Source organism: Gasterosteus aculeatus, chromosome 20 (genome assembly GCF_964276395.1).
Source record: "Gasterosteus aculeatus chromosome 20, fGasAcu3.hap1.1, whole genome shotgun sequence".
In the NCBI taxonomy this organism is placed as follows: domain Eukaryota; kingdom Metazoa; phylum Chordata; class Actinopteri; order Perciformes; family Gasterosteidae; genus Gasterosteus; species Gasterosteus aculeatus.
The window spans coordinates 2,900,962-2,920,852 of record NC_135707.1 but is presented as its reverse complement, the minus strand read 5'-3'; the positions used below and the strand labels follow the sequence as shown (position 1 = coordinate 2,920,852).

At 48.7% G+C, this 19,891-nt stretch overlaps 1 protein-coding gene across 1 annotated transcript; it reads left to right on the top strand.

The window, feature by feature from the left end:
• The first annotated feature begins 586 nt into the window (after positions 1 to 586).
• pou3f1 (POU class 3 homeobox 1) lies at positions 587 to 6,124 on the top strand. Its single transcript, XM_040166067.2, has one exon. The coding sequence runs from the start codon at positions 2,880 to 2,882 to the stop codon at positions 4,242 to 4,244; it is 1,365 nt and encodes a 454-aa protein (XP_040022001.1). The 5' UTR covers positions 587 to 2,879; the 3' UTR covers positions 4,245 to 6,124.
• The last annotated feature ends 13,767 nt before the right edge of the window (positions 6,125 to 19,891 follow it).

Sequence of the window (19,891 nt, the reverse complement as noted above, 5' to 3'; positions counted from 1 at the left end):
CTTCGGGCCTACAGTGCATCCTGCAGCGGGGCAGAGTTGAGGGGTCGACGGGGTCCCATTGGACAATAAACTGCATGTCAGGGACATTTAACACGTGACTGGCGGAAAAGGAAAGACAAGGCCCTTCATTCTTACTTATAATTCCCCAAATTACAGAAGCGCAAAAACGCTGCATTCAACCGTGGATCGTTTCCAAAATAATAAAGCAAGCGCGGTGTGTTTGGGCACGTTTAGTGTCCTGTGCGTGTTAAACTATTTTCTTCTTTCTCTCTAGTTCCTGCATGTTCGCGTCATGCCGAGAATAAATCAGAGAAACGGGTTCTTCGGGGTGAAGAACAGACACGCGCACTTATTTCTGCTGAAATGATCCCCTTACTTCCTCCACGCTCGCCTCACGCGGTTCAAACTGAGTGCGCCTCGCGACTTTCTTTATTTATATCCACCAGTGTTCGCTCGCCGCTTCCTGGACGGCTCGTCATTCAGCACAGATGTCTGTGTGATCCCTTTCACCGCGCGCGCCATGGAAACCTACTGCGCGCCGGCAAAAATGCACCTCGGCGCGTAGCACAAGGCCATATTCTTCACCCCCCCACCACCAAAAAAAAGGGGGTCAAGGCATCTGGATCTTTCTTTTCCATGGCGAAGCACAGGACGGGCTCTGTGTGGTGGAAACCGCTGCTTTTTATAGGCGAAGGGTGGGTGGGTGGGGGGGGGGGGGGGGGGGGGGGCAGGATGGCCGACGCATCTTCATTAGAGCTGCACGGAGCGCGACCGCGGCGACGCACTCCGGAGTTTAAGACGCGACAATAACGCGCGTCCCGCGTCAGAGAAGCTCGGTGCATCTGACGTGGGGGTTTATTTATTTACGTTTAATGGAATTTCAATCGGTTACTAAAGTTGCAATAAATCATACTGCGATCCATAAATATCGGTGTTGGTTTAATGATTTTTTTAATTTTTTTTTTAGATTTACTCTGTTTTAAAAATTAGGCACGTAATCATCGAGAATCAAAGAAGATAAAATGTAACATAATCCTTTGAAGAGTTTCTTTAAAACGAAATCCGTCGCGATCACACAGACAGTAAAAAGTGCACTGCGAGTAAATCGTGATATTTCCTTAAGATATCGGCGGTTCCTTTTAGGGGCAGTTTATTAAAAATGACCCCCCTAAAAGGACACGCCGATATCTCCTGCGTGGATCGTCTCCCACTCTCCCCAAATAAATATATAAAGAGCGGATGGAGAAGAACCACGATGGAGAAGAACCACGCCTTTCAGGAGATGATGACGAGCACCCGTGACCCCGACAACACCTTCCAAACACACACACACACACACGCACACACACACACACACACTGAAGACAAGAGTACAGAGAGGACGCGGTGACAGCAGAAAGGAGACAACTTACCTTTTGGTATAAAGGTCCCGCGTGGAAAGGCGCTCGTGAGCGCGCGGTCCCCTGGACGCAGAGTCCAGTCGCGCGCGGGAGCGTGACAGCAAACGAACACGCGGCAGATGCATTGCAAACAACAACAAAACAAAAAAGAAAAGACGAAGGCAAAACGTTGCTTTCAGGTAAATGCTTGAAATGGGGGCGCTGCGCGTGAAAAGGCTCCCGAGAAGCTCCTGTTTTAGGAGGAGTGGAACATGTGGCTGATTGCGGAGTTTTAGGCGAATGGAAACGGCAGAGATGTAAGATTTGTTTAAAGCCCCGCATTTCCATTTAAGAACGTGATTGTGTTTGCAAAGATCCCTTTCAATCTTCGCATCTACTCCCCCCCCCCCCCCGACCCCCTCCCTCCCTCCCACAACCCCCTTCTCTCTACCCCTCAGCGTCTCTGAGGCTGCTTTGCAATTCATAGAATTGGTAATTTGCTATTGGGACAAAACGTGAAGGGAAAAATAATCAGATCAACCGGGAGAGGTAGAAAGGAGCCAGGAGGAGGAAACACAGGGTTTCTCTCTCCAAGTTGCTGCTCAGTCAAATGCTTGGAGGGGTAAATTATATAAACACGTAGCCCATCTTATGTGTAAGTCTAGATTTCCAGAGAAAACCGCAGCAGCTTGACAGCGAGGATCCAATTTATGGCAAAAAAAAATCAGCAGCGTGATTGATGATTAATGAGGAATGACAATTACCAGATCTTAACCTTCGGGATTTCAAAATAAGATACTGAATGACGTAAATAAACTACGCAATATATGTCACCCTACAAAAATGTTGTGCATGGGGGGGGGGGGGGGGGGGGATAGAGTATCTTGGCCTATCATCTACTAAGTGGGTTGCGATGATGAGATCATACGACATTGAACGTTACCGAGACAATACAAATAAATGACGTACGCGGGGGGGGGGGGGGGGGGGGTTGAAACGCTCCGAGACGTCTCACATATTTAACGCCGCATTCACGGTCACGTCACAAGCTTATTTACACGCCTCTCCTGGTGGTGGTGGGGAGGAGGTGTGGGAGGTGGGGGGGGGGGGGTCGGGGGGCGGGGGGGTCTGTGGAGCAGGAGCCTCTTATGATCTATTTAAAATGAGGAGCGCTATAATCATCAGTGACCTATTATGAAGGTGCACGGGTGCGTGTTTCTAAGTGCATGCGTGTATGTTGGAAGAGGTTGTGGGGGGGGGGGGGCAAAAATATCTGCTACTCCCCCACGTGGTTATTTGCAAAACAACCGATCTAAACTCAGGGAAACCTAATCAAACCCCGCTGCTGCACTGCTCCCGTGGAGAGAATTTGGGAGGGGGAGAGAGAGAGGAGAGGGGGGGGGGGGATCACCAGATAGATGGGAGGCTATCTGAGCGCAGGTCTGCGAGTGGAGATGAGTGCTGTTAAAAACTCAAAGAGACATTTAATAAATAGAACATATGTTTTTCTATAACATGTGTAAGATCGCAGCTCTCCCCGTCCTGTGCCGCTGCGCGCTCGGAGACCTCGCGCCTATTGAACGTGTCCCCGGTGGGCTGGAAGCGGAGAGGAGCCAATGCAAGCGCAGGGGAGGCGTGTCTTCGCTCCTCCACAAGACCTCCCAGAGCAGGTTGTTGCATTCTGGCTCTAAAGCCGGGAGACCTCCGACGTGCTCGTCAGTTTTCGAAGTAGGAGCCATGGCGACAACAGCTCAGTATATTCCGAGGAATAACTCCTTGCCGTCCAACCCGCTCATGCATCCGGACTCGGATAGGATGCATCAGGGGACGACCTACAGAGAGGTGCAGAAAATGATGCACCACGAGTACTTGCAGGGGCTCGCGGCGACCAACACGGGACACCCGATGAGCCTGACGCACCACCAGTGGCTGCCCACCTCCAACACCGACTGGTCCAGCGGCACCCACATCGGGCAGCAGGAGCACAAAGCCAGCGTGCAGGCGACCCGGGAGGACCTGAGCAGCGGCTTCCACCACAGATCTCACCTGGTGCACCAGCAGACGCAGGGCAGCCACCACGGTTCGTGGGCGCCCGCCACGACGCACCACTTGTCCCCGCTGTCCCCGGCGTCCAACGGCCACCAGTCCCTGGTGTACTCGCAGCCCGGATACACAAACCTCAACGCGATGCTGAGTCCCCAGCCCGGCGCGCTGCACCACGGCATGCGAGACCCGCTCCACGACGATTCGGGCAGCCACGACAACCAGATGGAGTCTCCCCAGCAGGCGTTCAGTCACCACCAGGACCACTCGGACGAGGACGCGCCCAGCTCCGACGACCTGGAGCAGTTCGCCAAGCAGTTCAAGCAGCGGCGGATCAAACTGGGCTTTACGCAGGCGGACGTGGGCTTGGCCTTGGGCACCCTGTACGGAAACGTCTTTTCTCAGACCACCATCTGCAGGTTCGAGGCGCTGCAGCTTAGCTTCAAGAACATGTGCAAACTTAAGCCGCTCCTAAACAAGTGGCTGGAGGAGACAGACTCGAACACGGGCAGTCCCACCAATTTGGACAAGATCGCCGCGCAGGGCAGGAAACGAAAGAAGAGGACCTCCATTGAAGTAGGGGTGAAAGGGGCGCTGGAGAATCATTTCTTAAAATGCCCAAAGCCGTCAGCTCACGAAATCAGCAGTTTGGCCAACACGCTGCAGTTGGAAAAAGAGGTTGTGCGCGTTTGGTTTTGCAACAGAAGACAAAAGGAGAAAAGAATGACACCAATCGGGGTCCCTCACCCGAATATGGAGGACGTATATTCCCAGGCAGAGACCCCTCCGCTACACCGCTCACTACAGAGTCCTGTACAGTGACTGTTTTCATGAACAATAAGAGCATTAGAAAAAGGGGAAAGGGACTACGGAGTTTACAGTATTTAAGTTTGGCTTTTGTTTTCCTCAGAGAAAAGAGACGTGGAAAAGTTGAATAGTTTTGCCCTTAGTATTCGGACGCCGTCGACAAACAGATGGCAAGAGCGGACACGTGGAGAAGAAAAAGAAGAAGAAGAAGAAGAAGAAGAAGAAGAAAAGAAAAAAACAAGAAGAACAAAAATATTCGCTGTTACTGAATCCGCGCGCGTTCAAAGTGAAACAAAGATCTTTATTTACCAAAACGATATGGAGGAGAAGGCATATAAAGTCAATTTCATATCCCATGGCTGTTTCAAATGGGGCGTAATTTAACGTGGCAGAGCGAGGCCGTCTCCTCCTGGTGCTCCGTGAACTGGTGGCGGCTGCGTGGAGACCATCAACAACTGGAGATCAATACACTGAACGAACATTTTGCTTTCTGCAGACCTAAACTGATTAACCAGATTTCTGAATATTGGTGTATACTTTCTTTGTTCTATTACGTGTGATGTTTTTGGTTTTGGAAATACTTTTAACTTCAGTGTGTCGCTGAACTGTCTCATGATTTCTGTCGTTGTTCGCTGTAAGTCATCCGAGCAGCATCTTCTCCTTTTTATATCTGTTGACTCTGTGGGAGGTGATGGAAAGGATGGCACCCGAAACACTCATCGTTAACAAACAAAAAAACACACACACACAATGCAACAGGGCGTTTAAGTTCTGAGTGCACGTCTTCAAATGATAGTTCAAAACGTCGACATTTGCAAACAGCACTAGACGCTAAAAGGGGAATTTTAAAAAGCGCATCGTCTTTTATTTGGAGGGGAGGGGAGGGGGGGTGTTTGCTTATCAAAATATTGTTTTCTTTGCATGGAGCACTTATTGTTTCGTTGATATTATCATTATTATTATTATTATTATTGCAATTTTATATTTGTTGTGAGTGGGGCCGCAGGCTTAAAACACAATGAATCCCATGTTCGCAGGTTCCTGGTTGTCTCCCACACTGCTCACTGCCTGATAATCCTGTTGTATTCCAAACACCTCACGAGAGATTGGTCATATACGAAATGAAAAGTAATAGTAACTCAGGTAACTTCAGTGCCCCTTCGTCGGAATATCACGCCTGTGTACGTGTTTTTTTTGTTTTATTTTCTTTATTTTTTAGATCTGGTTACAACCGCACCGTTTTCTTTGTCCCATAAATCCACTGTATTATATTAAAACGCTGGATTCGGAGAGAAGAAAATAATAATTCCTCAAGGGGAAGCGATGAAGGGACTTAACAAGATATATTTATTTTTTTTCTGACCTGAAAGGAAATCTGAAAATCTCATGCCGTTGTGTGTCGTTTCTCAATGTTGGACTAGTGCAAAAGTCTAAAGCAGTGCTATTCAATACAGACGAGGGAAACATTTCTTTTTCAAGAAAAAAATAATAATAGTAAAAAAAAAAAAAAAAGAAGATTTTAGAGAAAATGTTGCCAGGATTATTTCCGATATGTAAATATGTCCAATATGTAAACTTGTATTTGTTCTGAGATATTGTTTTGTTTTTGTTTCTTTCCGGGCCGTTTTGTACACTTACTAATTCCAAGAAGATATTTTAATATGATTTCATTTATGAATCTGACCATTTATATATATATATTTATTTCTTAAACGTGTTTGGAGCTTTTTGTTTGGCTCTGTCAATGGTTACGTTGCAGTGGATTTCTGTATGTTTCTCTTTTTGTTCACTACATTGGTTGTATGTTGATTGCTAAATGTAGACTGCAAAGTCACATTTATATTTATGTTATAGTAATATTTTATTACTTACATAAAACACATATATACAAGAAATGGTCTTTTGTCTTCATTGAGATCCGAGCCACTGGTCCTTTGTTGCTGTCTGTTGGAGCCTCGCGCGGCAAACGGACGCGCGCACGCCGTCCATCGCTGCTGCCCGGTGTGCTGAGCACCGGGGGGGGGGCAGTCATTCGTTATGTAACACGGGGGTCGTTTAAATCACAAGCTGTGTACACGTGCTGTTAAAGGGAACAGACAACCGCGTTTTACCTCAGGCGTCCCCCGCTAAGTCCACGCAGTCTCTGACGATGTTCACTTCTTTGTGTAATACTCTCAGTATTAAATTGTGCAATATCACCACGGATTTATTGTCGTTTCATTGAGTGGTTATTATTTATTTTACTGCTACTAATATCATCAGTAGCCGTGTTAGCCATGTGGGTGATTATCTAGAGAAGAATGGGCCTATTTCCGTCACGTTGGGCGCTTGGCCTTACAATAAATCATCTTAACTCGTCATGTTTTAAGCATTTAAAAAGCACGGACGAATCTTTGATCTAAGACGGGGAGGCCTGCAGCAAAAGTCGGCCTCTTTTCTAAAAAAAAAAAATAGAGAGAAAACCCATAAAGGATGAGAAATAGCCAGGCCCTAAAGTTTCGAACGACTCGATACAGGCGTGCGCGCAACAGCAACTTCTTTTCACGATATCTGCCCCCTAAATAAATATAGAATTTTTTCTAAATCGTATATTTTAAATGTAGCCTTAAAGTCAGGCCCGCACGTGTGTAGGAGCGCGTCCTTCTCCTCGCGGACACGATGCGCACGTTACGGCAGGTGACGTTCGGGCTCCACGGGGAGACACACAGTCTGCGCTGCTTTTTATTTTCCTACAACGCATTAAAACTAAACGAAAAGAATCTCAATAACAAGGGAAAAGCTGTTAGATGAATTATTCAATCAAGAGGTTTACGATATTTCCAAGTTTGCTACCTTTCATTTGGGATATTATTTTAATTATAGTTATTTAAGTTATTCTAATGTTATTTTATTAGGCTGGTCGGCCGTTATCTGACATGACTGCGCGCAATATAAAGTTTGAAGGAGCATTCAGTGTCTTTCGAAGACATTTACTACCTTCGTATTAATTTCTTCGTAACATTTCTACGCCGTTTGCAACGCTCAACATCTGCGATTTTCCTTTTTTTTTGCGTAATACAATTTAAAAAAAAAAAGGTAAATATGCTTTTGTGCGCGGTCATTTGATGCCTACAGCGGGCCGTGTGTTACAAACAGCGAGACACAATACCAGCACGCCATAACGTCAAAATCCGCCTTCAGTGCTGCTCTGATGGAAATGAAAGAAGTGTCACTGGACTCACTGAAGTGGTCAAGACGTTGAGCGAGAAGGAAACGAGCTTTAGGAAACGAACCAGCAGTCAGAGAACCGCGGGCCACAGGTGCCCCCCGCCGGCAGGACTGCGGTACTGCATGCTCACAGATGGAAGTTACCCAAGTTTGATAGAAATGGACAATAACAACAAAAACTACACTGCAACGTTTAAAAACAACGAACTCATCATTTCCAACAGTATTTCAGCTGAAACATGCCTGACAAATTTACTCCACCTGCAAAAGTAAACCTTTACGGAGGTGCACCGCAGAGACCTGTGTTGTGTTTTTCTCTATACATATCTAACTAACAAATACACACCATGGGTTTATGTGAGGAGTACCTCTGGGGTAAATGTCTTTTGTACAGGTACACAAGTGGTGTCGCCCCTGTTGACCTCAGTCAAAGTGTCACTCAGACCACCGAGGTTCTCCAAGTCACCAATACGAATGGTTTGAAATGCAAACGCAACATAGATCGAGCCCTAAAGGGATTCCACACTTGTCGAGAGAGATCGTGGTGACTGGTACGAACTGTTATTTGAAATTATGCATTTTCTATTCTGTGCCGTATGGAGGGACACAACCCCCATTATGCTGATGAATCAATAATACATGAGCAGAACTCCTCGCAAAACAGCAAAAACCCAAGCTATTTGACCTTAAGAACCACCACAGCTCTCCTCCTCCCAGCAGCCTGCTCTCCTCGGAGAGTGGGCCCTCGGCAGCACTTGCGATGGAGCTGGAGCCTCGGCGGTGCCCCGGCGCTCGTGAGCGCGACGCCTCCTTCATCGGGGAAGTATCGTCACACACAGGAGATGTGGATTAGCGATGATTAGCAGGGATTATGGCTGGTTAATGGTGGGAAAATACATTAGGAACCATGGGCCCTGGCAGGGGGAGGGGATTTCACTCACGCTAGCGGATTTGCATTGATCCAAAGCAAATGAATGAGGATTAGCAGCATCAAGCTATCTGCCAACAGATAAATAACATTAAGCGTATTATACGCCAACGCCTGTTATTAATGACATTACAAACAACACTACAATGCTGGCAATTATGGAAATAATGGGAGCGGATAATAATTCCCATGGTCGGGATTCCAGATCATCCTCATGTACGCAGTCATGGGATGATGCTGGAGAGCTACGGTGCTGGCAGGCAGAGGAAACCGTAGTTCTCGGGTACCACTTTCTAATGAAGCATGCCTTACAGGGTTTACATATTGGTTGACGCTTTATTATGGTTCAATAAATAATGAATTCCTGTTTTATAGATTAGAAATAAGCCGTTTGTAGGAACACGTTTCGGGTTGCCGACTGTGAAATCCCTCTTGGGTGATGCATACTCTCTTCCAGCTGCACTGGTCTTTTGTTTTTATCACACATACCACGAAAATCCCTCCAATAGCTTCATCATTTTCAAATGGGAAAAAATACAGAGCACCAGGACCAAAAGCCATCTATTTACAAGTCCCGATTTATTACATTATTGTAGTGAAAGAAGTTTGTATTCCCGTTTTACTCACCTACCCAATATATGTGCATCCTCCATAACCATAGGACCCCCAAATTGGGCTCATTATTACTGACCACTATTAATGCTTGATTTATTACACATTAATTAATACTAAAACATATGCCTTATTAGAAAGTGCTAGCTTGAGTTTGATTGACCGAGTGGAAAAAAAATCACACGAAGCGACCGTTTACACTTAGTTAATCAGAGCAGGATTTTAAAAACTGCCTAATTCTCATACAGATGCATCAGTTTTTCATCTTGTGGCACATACAGCTTCTATTGGATCCATACGGAGACATGCCTGACACTGATACAATTAGGGAGGCAACAGTGCGGAGAAGAAAAGGTGGTCATTCCTCCATCCAACCTGAGAGGTAAAGCAGCCTGTAGCTTATGTACTCTATATTCACCGTTTATGTAATAAATACTCCTCTCCCACAGAGACGGGCAGCGAAGGGGGGGGGTGGAGGCCCGGGCGGAAAGAAAAAAAACACAGAATAATGCATTTCTTCATCAAAAATTCTTTCTCTACCTCTACCTCAAGGTTTCCTCCTCTGAGCCACTTGAAAGATGGGCAACAATGTGGCCACACAGTGAACACCTAGTTACCATATGAAACACTCCAGCAGTGAACTGGAGGAGACGGAGCCCGGAGAGGAAAAGTCTTGTCTTATTTATGATACCGGGCCTTGTAGCTATATGGGTCCCCCCTTCATGTCGACTCCAAGGTATGGCCCCCATATGCGAAGAGGGGGGGGGTTTAAGTGCAGCTCTCCCAGCTCCTCTGCATCTCTTGCCGCTTCTCACTCTGAGGTTTTGAAGAAGAGAAGTAGCCCGTCTCTCTCTTTCATGGCTTTGAGGGACGTTTTATATCGCCTCAGGTGTCTGTCAGTGTGACTAACAGTTCTGAGAGTGGAGAGCTAATATCTCAGGAACTTGCCTGCAGGCAGCAGCGCATAGATGTGGCTGTTGGTGGCACACAACGTGAAGAGAGTCATACTTTAGAGGCATTCGGCAGCAGCAATTACTATACTGATTCAGTGAGCTGGTTGGTATTAAACAATGGATGTGACAAGCTTAACAGGTGACAAGAGCAAACGAGGGAAGGTAAGATGAACGCAATCATCTGTGCTGCACAAGCTGCTTTCATTTTGGAGGGTGTCTGACAAAAGGTTGCAAATAGCCCCAAGGAAACGTATTGAGGATAACACACGTGCTTTTTAAACAACTGCACAAGGTTGCAAAGTTAATTGTTGCGGCCAAGACGGCGTGCCATTGGCATGTTAAAAGGTTGTCGCCCTCTCTTCACCTTCGAGTTAAGCTTTTGTCAACTGCAGCAAAGGCGCGGCGACGCCGCTCGACTGCGATAACAAGCTTCGGTGCCGAGAGTATAAGAGAAAGCATGAGACCTTGCAGAAGAGAGACAAACCAATACAGACCAGGAAGGTCATGTGACCCTGGAGCGCACCGCCATGGCCTTCCTCCATCAAGGGTATTCAGAAAGAGAAAAAAAAAAACACAAAACAAGGCCGCTCACGGACGGACGTATGGGCAGAGCAGCTGTCTGCCCTCGACAATCGAGGAATAAACAGCGACTGAGGAAGTCGCAGCTCAGCTCAACGCTGCTTGTGTGCGCGCGCCCTGCAACCCCAACCCAAGCAACATTGTCTGCCGCGGTCGTTTACCCATGACTGATCCTTCGTGTTATGCATGCCGGAATGGATATCACACGGTGAACCACCCCCCCCCCGCAGATTGGAGCTGGACATTAAACGGATCATCAAAAGGTGGGATCCCACCGTCCCGGCGGTTCGGCTTCGCCCTGAGTTCAAAGGAGGAAGATTGTTGGGAGTGCTGTTTGTTGCCCAGGAAAAAAAAAACAACAACAGCAAAGATAAGGCTGATGGAAACAAATAAATAAGGATGGAGGAGAGAGGAGACGGAGGGCGGGTGGGGCTGGAGGGGGAGGGCAAGGCAAGTAAATGGCAAAGACACAGCGCAGAGACGAAACGGAGACCTGCCGCTGTGCTCAAGGACACCGCGTGCCACTGTGTAATTACAAATGTACACAGATGATTTGGATGCGGCGACGTGATTAGGCAGAGCGGTCCCCAGTCTTAGGCCTAATCAGCTCACTTCTGAGAGATACTCCAAAACCGCCGCTGCGTGTGTGTCATAGAAGTGGGAGGAGGGTGTTGCTCACAAGGCATCTCCGCCCACACTGAGCTGGCATGCACACACACCGCTTGCACATTAAGTTAGACATCAAGAGACGGGGGAGCACGCGGCGCCGGGGCACGAGCGGACGCGTGATCTGGACATTCACAGGAATTGAATGTGGTGATGTTTCATACCTGCAGCAATATTTACAGTATGTTAAGTGAAGCGGGTTTGCGCACACGCAAAGTCGGCTTGTTCTCCGTTCGTTGCAGAATGGAAGATCGGTTGGTTCATTTTTCTTCATTGAAGCCACATTACACGAACAACGGCCACATCCAAGTTCTCTACCGACCCCCCAAGTCCGTCAGCATCGGCAGCCTCCGATCAGCTGGGCAGAGGTTTGTTATCTTGGTGCCACCGTCAGTAGAAGAGGGAACTGTTTGTGTTTATTGTGCTGCTCAGAAAACACATGGCGAATAAGAGAAGTACAGAAAACAGAAGAGAAGATCAAGGCCAGGATAAAAAGAGGTAGAGTAAGAATTGGCAGGAGCCCTCGTCATGGAGTTTTGTTCATGCATAGAAGTGATACTGCACTTGAATGAAAGTAGGATTCTTCCGGTTCTACTCTGAGCCGCTTTCAGGTCAGACTTCAAACCGCTCTTTGGAGAGCAGCACATTTTGAGGTCAGCTCAAGAAGAATTGAGCGAAAAGACCTAAAACCCCAACACATATGTGCCCCGGAGCTGGAGGCCGGGGCGGCGAACAAAAGAGGCTATGGTCTACAAAGACCCGAGTAATGAGCAGAGGCCAATTAAAAAGAGCTGCCTCCCTCCTCCTCCTCATCTGCCGTCTCTTCCTCCCCGCTCTGTCCTTCTGCCACTCCTCCTCCAGTGGCTTGTTATTGATCACCTTTAACCCCGTCTCTCAGTGATGTCAAAACCACCATTTAGGGTCATCCCCGGGGCTGAGCGTGTGTCGATCGCACCCTGCCCCATAAATCATTACCGGGAGGAGGGCTGTGGAGGGTCCGGCCTGCCTGAGGAGCAGAGGGGAAGGCCTGACTACGACAGACACACTTCGGCAGAGCCCAACCCCGTGCCCCCCCGCGGGTCAAAGATCATCGACGGTCCCACGGATTAACACCCAGACACCCCCACTAAGCCTGCTTTCTCCATCCAGCCCCCACGGCAGCGGCACCCCTTTGGTTTTCAAATAAGACAAAAGGTCAGGCCCCACCGTACGTGGCGGTTCGTGTTTTGATACTGAAGGAATAAGGATGAGAAAAGTTGTGAGGGCGAGGGGAGGTTCACGGGTTGAAACGGTGGATGTCTGTGGGCTACAGGAGGCTATTGTTGTCACTGTCTATCTATTTGCCTATCTGTGTTGGCCTCATACGAACTCCCCCCTCACCTCCTCCCGGGCTGGAGGCGCCTCATCGCCTCAGTACACGGCATGTCAGCCAGATGCCGTATCCACCCACGGCCCTCCTCCTCTCCAAACCCCCCCCCCTCCAGTCTCCAACCTATGTGGAGGGGCAAAATAAACAATTGTCTCCAATCCGCTCTGTCTCTTTCCCTCCGATCTGCCTCTCGGTCGGTCGGCCTGTCGGTCCACCTGCTGCTCTCCCTGCAGTGGTCAGACTGGTTAGGTTGCCCTCCCCAGTCCCCGTCAAGCCTGGGGATAAGGGGATGATAGGTAGAGGTGACAGGTCCTTTTGTTGGTCCCTGACCCGTGGGCGGGAGAAGAAACGGGCAGTGGAATCCATCACTTTCCTCAAATCCTGAACCTTCATAACCCCCCGAAGGATGTGTAGTCAGACGGAAGTCTGTTTTTTGTGATTATTCACAACCGTATGCAAGTTCTGAAATAAGCACAACTTTATTTGCACTCGCATACAAGCACAATTTTGCTATTTAATGAATCTAATAGACTCGAAATCGAAAGTTTGGATGCATTTTCTCATCCAATTCAGTGAGAAAATATGAGAAGCAGATATTCTATTTTTTCCTCCTGTGCATTTGACAGACTGCTTCTACACAGTGATGTAATGATGGGGATTCATATGATCTTTGTTGTAAAGCCTGAACATTCAACTCTAGTTCAGACGTGATTGATGCAGCTGCGTATCTCGCACGCACGGATAAAAGGTGATCCATTGATGCTGAGGGGGGGGTGATGGTGACAAAGCGAAGCACAGTCTATGGATTGGTACCCATTGTTGGTGGTGGGTTCCCATGTGCTTCTCCACCCACTCCAACACCACTCACCTCTTCCCCGCGGGACAACTCTACCAGGGGGTGCGGCAGCGGGACAGGACGCTCCGCCACCGAGGGGATTAATTGCTGTGGCACCTCTTTGGTGCACATGGCCCAAGCAATTAAATAGTGGCCCTAGGCCTTCGGTTCGCCATTACAAAACCAGCGACAAAGCGGCAAATTGGGCCTTTCTCTCTGTACTTGTGCCCGCGTATGAGCGCATATGCCTGAGAGACAAATTCCGCACGTGTCTGCAGAAGTATGAGGTGTGAATACTGGACGGGACGGGAATGGCAGCATCTACGTCATGAGGGTGAATGATTGAGATTATAAACATGCATTTGTTAAAGCTGTCTGCACGCTAAGCAGGGCCTGGCACTGTCTCTCCCCGACTCCCTGCAGCCGTCAATTAGAGAGCCTGGGTGTGTGAAGGCCCGTGCTCTTTTACATCAGCCGTTGTTGCTTCGCCCTCCCTCTCTCTGCCCCCCCCCACCCCCACCTCCCCCACCCGCGTTTGAAGATTGAGAAGAGACACGAGGCAGGTTACTGTAGCTCGTCTCCAGGGTGCCGGTTGCTGTCTGTCCCTCTGTTTGCCTGCCTGGGCCCGAAGCAGCAGACCACAGTGTCCACAGAGTCCGCAAACACAGGAGGGAAAATACAGGCCCGGCCATGGAAATCCAACCTCAGTCAGAAAAGGATGGCAGTGTCAGATCCACCGGCACCTCCGCCAGAGCAGAAAGACGAACGGCCGCTGAGATGTGTGTAGTAGATGCGTATTGTGTGCGTGCGTGTGTGTGTGTGTGTGTGTGTGTGGGTGAGGGAGGGAGGAAGAGGAGAACTGAACGGGAGGCAGGTGAGGACCAGAGGGAAAAGGGAGAAGGAAAGAGATGAAGGGAAAGAGGAGAAGACACGATGAAGAAGACGGGGGAAGGTGGGGGGGGGGGGTTTGTGTAGAATTTTTAAAAAGTGAAATGGAAAGTTAAAAAAAAGGAATTTGGATGAAAGGATGTACTCAATTTTCTTCATGCAGCTCAGGCTGAACATCGCTAAGCTTTCTGTAGATTACAGTATAAACAACGAGGGACCGTTTTGGTCTCGCAATTGGCTCAAAAGCAAATTCATCCATGAAAAATAAGTAATATGAAGCTGTTGAAGGTAAAATATTCTTTTTTTTTTTTTCTTTAAAGTAAGCCCCTTTACTCTCAAGTACTAGTTTGTTCTTCACACGTGGACATGCTGAAGACTTGTGCCACTGCAGGTTCTGGGCAGAAGAAAAACACCTCTCCATACAAATTTGAAGCTGTTTTTATCTGCTAAATGTCAATGTCAAAACTGAGTGCAATTCCAGGTGCTTGTTGAATCACTGACAGCTCCATTCAGAACCCCAAGTGATTTAACTAGTAGCAATTGTTCTTTTTAATGCAGTTTAGCCTAGAAAAAGCCAGTGAATAAGCTTTTTTCTTCTTTTTTTTTGTTGAGTGCAGACAACCTTTGGCGTGTTCACCCTCAACCGCCCAGCAGCGGCGCCCCTACAGCCCTCCCTCCCCAGCCCAGATCTCCAGACACTGGGCTGGAGAGAGGCGGTGAAGAAGGGGGGGGGGGGGGGGGGGGGGCAGACTGCTCGCCATCCATCACGCCGGTCTGACCCGCCCGCAGTGCTGAAAAGACCACGGTTATCACTCACCCCCTGACACAGGCATCGACGTTTGCCCTTAAAACGCACAAAGACGCCGAAGCACACATATGGACGATCTGGAACACCGCTGCAGTCGCTACCAAGTGTCCCGTCACCTCTTCGCACCCTTCTCGCCATCCATCAGCCTTCGCCATTCACAAAAATGGGCAAAACGCTCAACAGATGGCTCCAAATAAGATCAGAAGAAATGGCAGGTAACTTCCAACCACGTTATTGTGCACGTTCAGCTACAGAAAACTCAGTCATCTCAGGTCCAAGAACCAGAGCAAAGCGAGTGTCGGCTACGATCTGGACTGGTGGGGGCCTTTGTGCGGATCTGAGTTGGGCGTTACAATAGCTCCTATTGTGCTACTGCCTCTCAGCTTTATAACATATGTATGTGTTGATTGCTGCAGAACAACAATGCCAGTGCATGGCGTTAAGCAGTAAGAATAACAGTGATGCTTGGCGCTCCTACTCAGCGTTGGATGTTTATCCAACAATCCTCTGTGCTTGTGCTCAGCAGCCAATGGTGTGAAATACCAGCAGGAGAGCCAGCACGGCAATATCATGAATGGGAACTTCATGGACTACTTTACTTCATTGGGGCACAATTTGGTGATTTGCAAATACATCGGCGGCGTTTGACTTCATTTATTGTCATGCGTGTCGTTAAATATGACAGAACTCATCAGACTCATTTTCAGTTCGGACGCTTTGTATCGTGCCTTTGCTTCGTAAAGGAGCCCAACGATGTCCATGCTCCATTTAGATGTTTGATTGATACAGAATTTGGTGGCACAATGGACGCATCTGAGAGAAGTCAATAGGCTCAAAGGTCACCTGGGACACCCACGTCCCTGTGGCCCAACGAGCCCGCGTGGAATGCCAGGAGGTCGCTATTGACAAAAAAAAAAAAACCTTGGGGTTTGGTCAACCGCTCAGGCTGCCAAGCATCGTGACACACCCGAGCGGGCCAAGCAATGTGCCTCCCCCGCCAACCCTCCCCTCGCCCTCCCCCCCGTGGTATCAGAGCCCTCCCCACCCATGGGTCTCATTCACGCAAACCCACACATGGGCGTGCGCGGACAACGGCCATCTCTGATGCCCTTCTGATTCTCCGCGTTGGCATTTAGCTTCAGAGGTTTAGTGTGCGTGTACGTGTATTTGTGCCAGTGTGTGTGTGTGTGTGTGTGTGTGTGTGTGTGTTTGTGTGTGTCTCTGAGACGGCTGCAGTTGTGGTGCAGATGTCCCCAAAGCAGCGGAGCCTCATGAATGGCGGCTGTTGTGATGGTGACGGGGAAACGCGTTGGAGGCCTGGCCTACGCACTCCAGTCATATGAATCGCTGGAATTCAACTCGGTCGGAAAAGACGAGCTCATGCGTGCAGACGGGAAACAATGTGCCCTCTTCATTACTCTCCACGCTCACGCTCTTTTTTCTCTTTTGCATTTGAATCGTTCCCCCTCTGCAAAAACGTCGCCGTCATTTTCGTTGTGTTTCACGGGGACGCAAATTGTTCATCGCACCTTTGAAAGTGCTGTTTAGCAGCAAATATGAGGAAAAAAAAGAGCCGATTGATTCAGATTATTCTCAGAGGGTGAAGCGCGCTCTGTTGGAACAAAGGAACAAAGATTGATAGGAAGTCCCGGGGTAATTGATTTGAAGTGGAAATGTTATGATTGATCTATTGATCAGCTGTCTGGTGCAGCGGCCCTTTTCAACAGCAGACATGCGGCTTCACTCGGGGGACCATGAAGCCGGGGGCCTCGGAGGGACACACACACACACACACATGCCATCGCTCACCAAAGGTCCATCTATTTAGCAATCCAAGTATCGGGACAATGAGACAGAGGAGAGACATGATGTCTCTTCCAGCCCCGTCCTATTAAACATCTGTTCGGCCAATCTGAGAAGTCAATGCTTCGTCAAACGCATTTAAAGACTCAAAGGCTGTTTACGTCTTTGAATTTGTTTGTCAAACTCAAACTTCAAAATAAAAGTCTTTACAGTATTCTGTCAACATCAATTTACAACAGCTAAACCAAACGTGGTGGGGAGGACGCGACTCATTAGCGGAAACCTCTCCCATACATAACTATAAATGTCTCACTTGCGCGATCTTTGTTAGTGGTTAGAGGAGAGTGAATATCTTGAAGTACACCTTCAAGTTCTGTTTTATACACTTTGCTTCCATAGCTGCACAGCTCCCGTCTCCTTCTTTCAGTGTAGTGACAGTGAAGTGGACAGCCAGACTACAGTGAAGTCCTTTATCCCGGCTTAACAAACAGATAAATCTCTCCGCTCTGACACACACAACCTCTCTCACACACAGACACACACACACACGGGAGCTTCGGACAGTAACAGTCTGACGTGTCACCAGAGAGACCAAGAAAAGGATTTTTGTGTGGAGCAGGAAGGGCTTATTGTCCCCCAGATGCCAGGGCGTGGGCACCCAGGCACAGATCAGCCACAGGGAAACATTATCTCTCTGGGCCAGTTTACGAGACCCGGGTCCGGCCTGGCTCGGCACAGTTTGGTCATCAAGGTACTTTGTGCTCTGAGGGGCTCTTGTGTCCCATAAGAACAAAGCGCCGGCTTGTTGGAGAAACCCAGAGGGGCGAGTCCCCTGCTCTCCTCCCACCTCCTCGCCTCACCTCTCGCCCCCTGACCAACCGCGAGGCTGCCGGGGATCAAGCCCGGCCACGTGTTGGCCATTGCACTCCCACGGTGACCTCCTCGTTGAGCTCAACATTTAGAGGCTCATAAAAACATTATTGTCCAACTCCTGGGATCATTTGTCCACTGCCACAAAGACACAGAGAAAACCAAAATGTTAACCCCTCGGGGCTTTGCGGAGGCGCATTTTTCAGATTCTGCCCCTTCTCTCCCTCCCGGTGCCACATTGCGTCCACACTGACGCACTTCCCGTCCATGCACACAGGCCACTTTGAACCAGTGCATTCAAACAGCGAGAGGGCTGCTTGGTCAAGCAGCCGCCCCATCAAACAGCCATATTCCATTTTGTACAAAACCAACAATTATATCAATTCTATTTTGCATACTTCACTATTTCAGCCTTTCTCCCCTCAAATTACTGTCTTTTGGCCCCTAATGTTGCTGTTTGTCATCTATTCATTTGCCGTATTTAGATGCGTAACTTTGGACCCGAAACGGCTAAATGCCCCTAATGGTCATTTAGTCTCTTAAAATGTCCTTTTCACATTGGGTTGGTACATCTACCTGCTGAGTGAACGGGCAAGGTCGTGCCAGCCTATTAGCCAAATTAAAACCACCAACCCATTATGATAATTGGGGCGGTCTAATGCATGTACAGGTTGCTTAGCGCCCATGTGTTAGCCCTGATAGATGACTCGGTGATTAGCATTAAAAGGTACATTGTAGTGCAGCACTGCCGCTTGCCCCCCCCCGTCCCCCGTTCCCGCCGTCCTCTGATCCCGTCTCTCAATGCGGGGACCTCTACCGTGGACACTCAGGTCGGTTATGCATGTCCCTGACCAACTGCTTGCTGATGGGGATCAGCGTGACCGCCGTGGACAAGGGCATTCGTTATTCACTGTGGCAACGACAAAGGAATTTACATTTGGCCGTCAGCAGACGATTGTGGTCAGAAATGAGAGAATTAGTGAAAAGCGGGTTTAGGATGCAGATGTAACTGTACATGCTACATATCACACCCACATAGTCAGAAAGAACAGAACATGCAAAGTGTTCAGTTATTATTTATTTGCAGTGGGACAAGCTTTTTATTATTATCTTGTATGCAAATATTTCAGAATTCAAAAAGTAATACACATCTTGTATGGCAAATGTGGGAGGGCGGTGGAAATAACCCCCGGTCATACTGATGAGAGTGTTAATACTAAACTACAAGTTGTTGTTTTTTTTCATTTAGAAATCCACGAGGGAAACGCTTTGCCTTGAGTATCCAAATCACATTTCATGATATTTAACCATCGCTCCCGAACCACCGGCCCCCTGCACCTCCCCGATTTACTCCCCATCCGCAGCTTCCATCCCCTGCTCCGTGAGCGGCCCTGACTGGCTCTGCTCAGGGAAGGGAGCACATTCTCCTTTCATCCCCTCTTAGAGGACAAACATCAGTCCCATCACACCGCCCATCCATATTCATGAGCCGCTTATAAATATCTGATAGCAGCCTCGCTACAGCTGTTTAGCTGGGAGAGCCACGCGAAGCGTCTCGCGCACGCACAAACAAACATTTTGACAGAACACGCATGTGCACACGCACGCGTTCCTAAATCGCACGTGTTGTTGTGTCTTTCGCGCAACGCGCGCGCGCGCCGGACGGAGGCCAGATATCGGCCCCGCATCTCCCAGTGGTTCTACTTTCCTGGACACAGATAGCATCGGCTTCTTCGCGGGGCTATCGCTCCCTCCCCCGCCCCCCCGCCCCCCCGCCCGGTCTCTCTCGCTGGCTTTAATTAAAGCGTAAATGTGACTACAAAATGAGAGAGGAATCCCTAAGTGCGGTATTTACCTTCCCTCTGACAGGGCTCACGCTTATCAGCGAGGCGAGAGTATACCGGAGCCAAGAGACGGGGACTTCTCAAAGGCCCGAGTAATCGCTCAGGCCCGCGTGCCTCAATTACACACGTGCGCACAAACACACGCTTCTCAACGTCGGCAGCAGCCGTCTTGCGACGCCTCTCTCGCCGTTTGATGCATATTGAATGCAAATGCTTCGCATCGATCGCAGGATTTTAAATGATCTAAGTACATAAGAGTTGAGTTACATCCACATTTGTAACTCCTCATTAAGACAAAAA

Excerpts from the sequence above, each read along its gene's own strand:
- pou3f1 (XM_040166067.2), top strand. The coding sequence starts at position 2,880 with ATGTTTTTCTATAACATGTGTAAGATCGCAGCTCTCCCCGTCCTGTGC.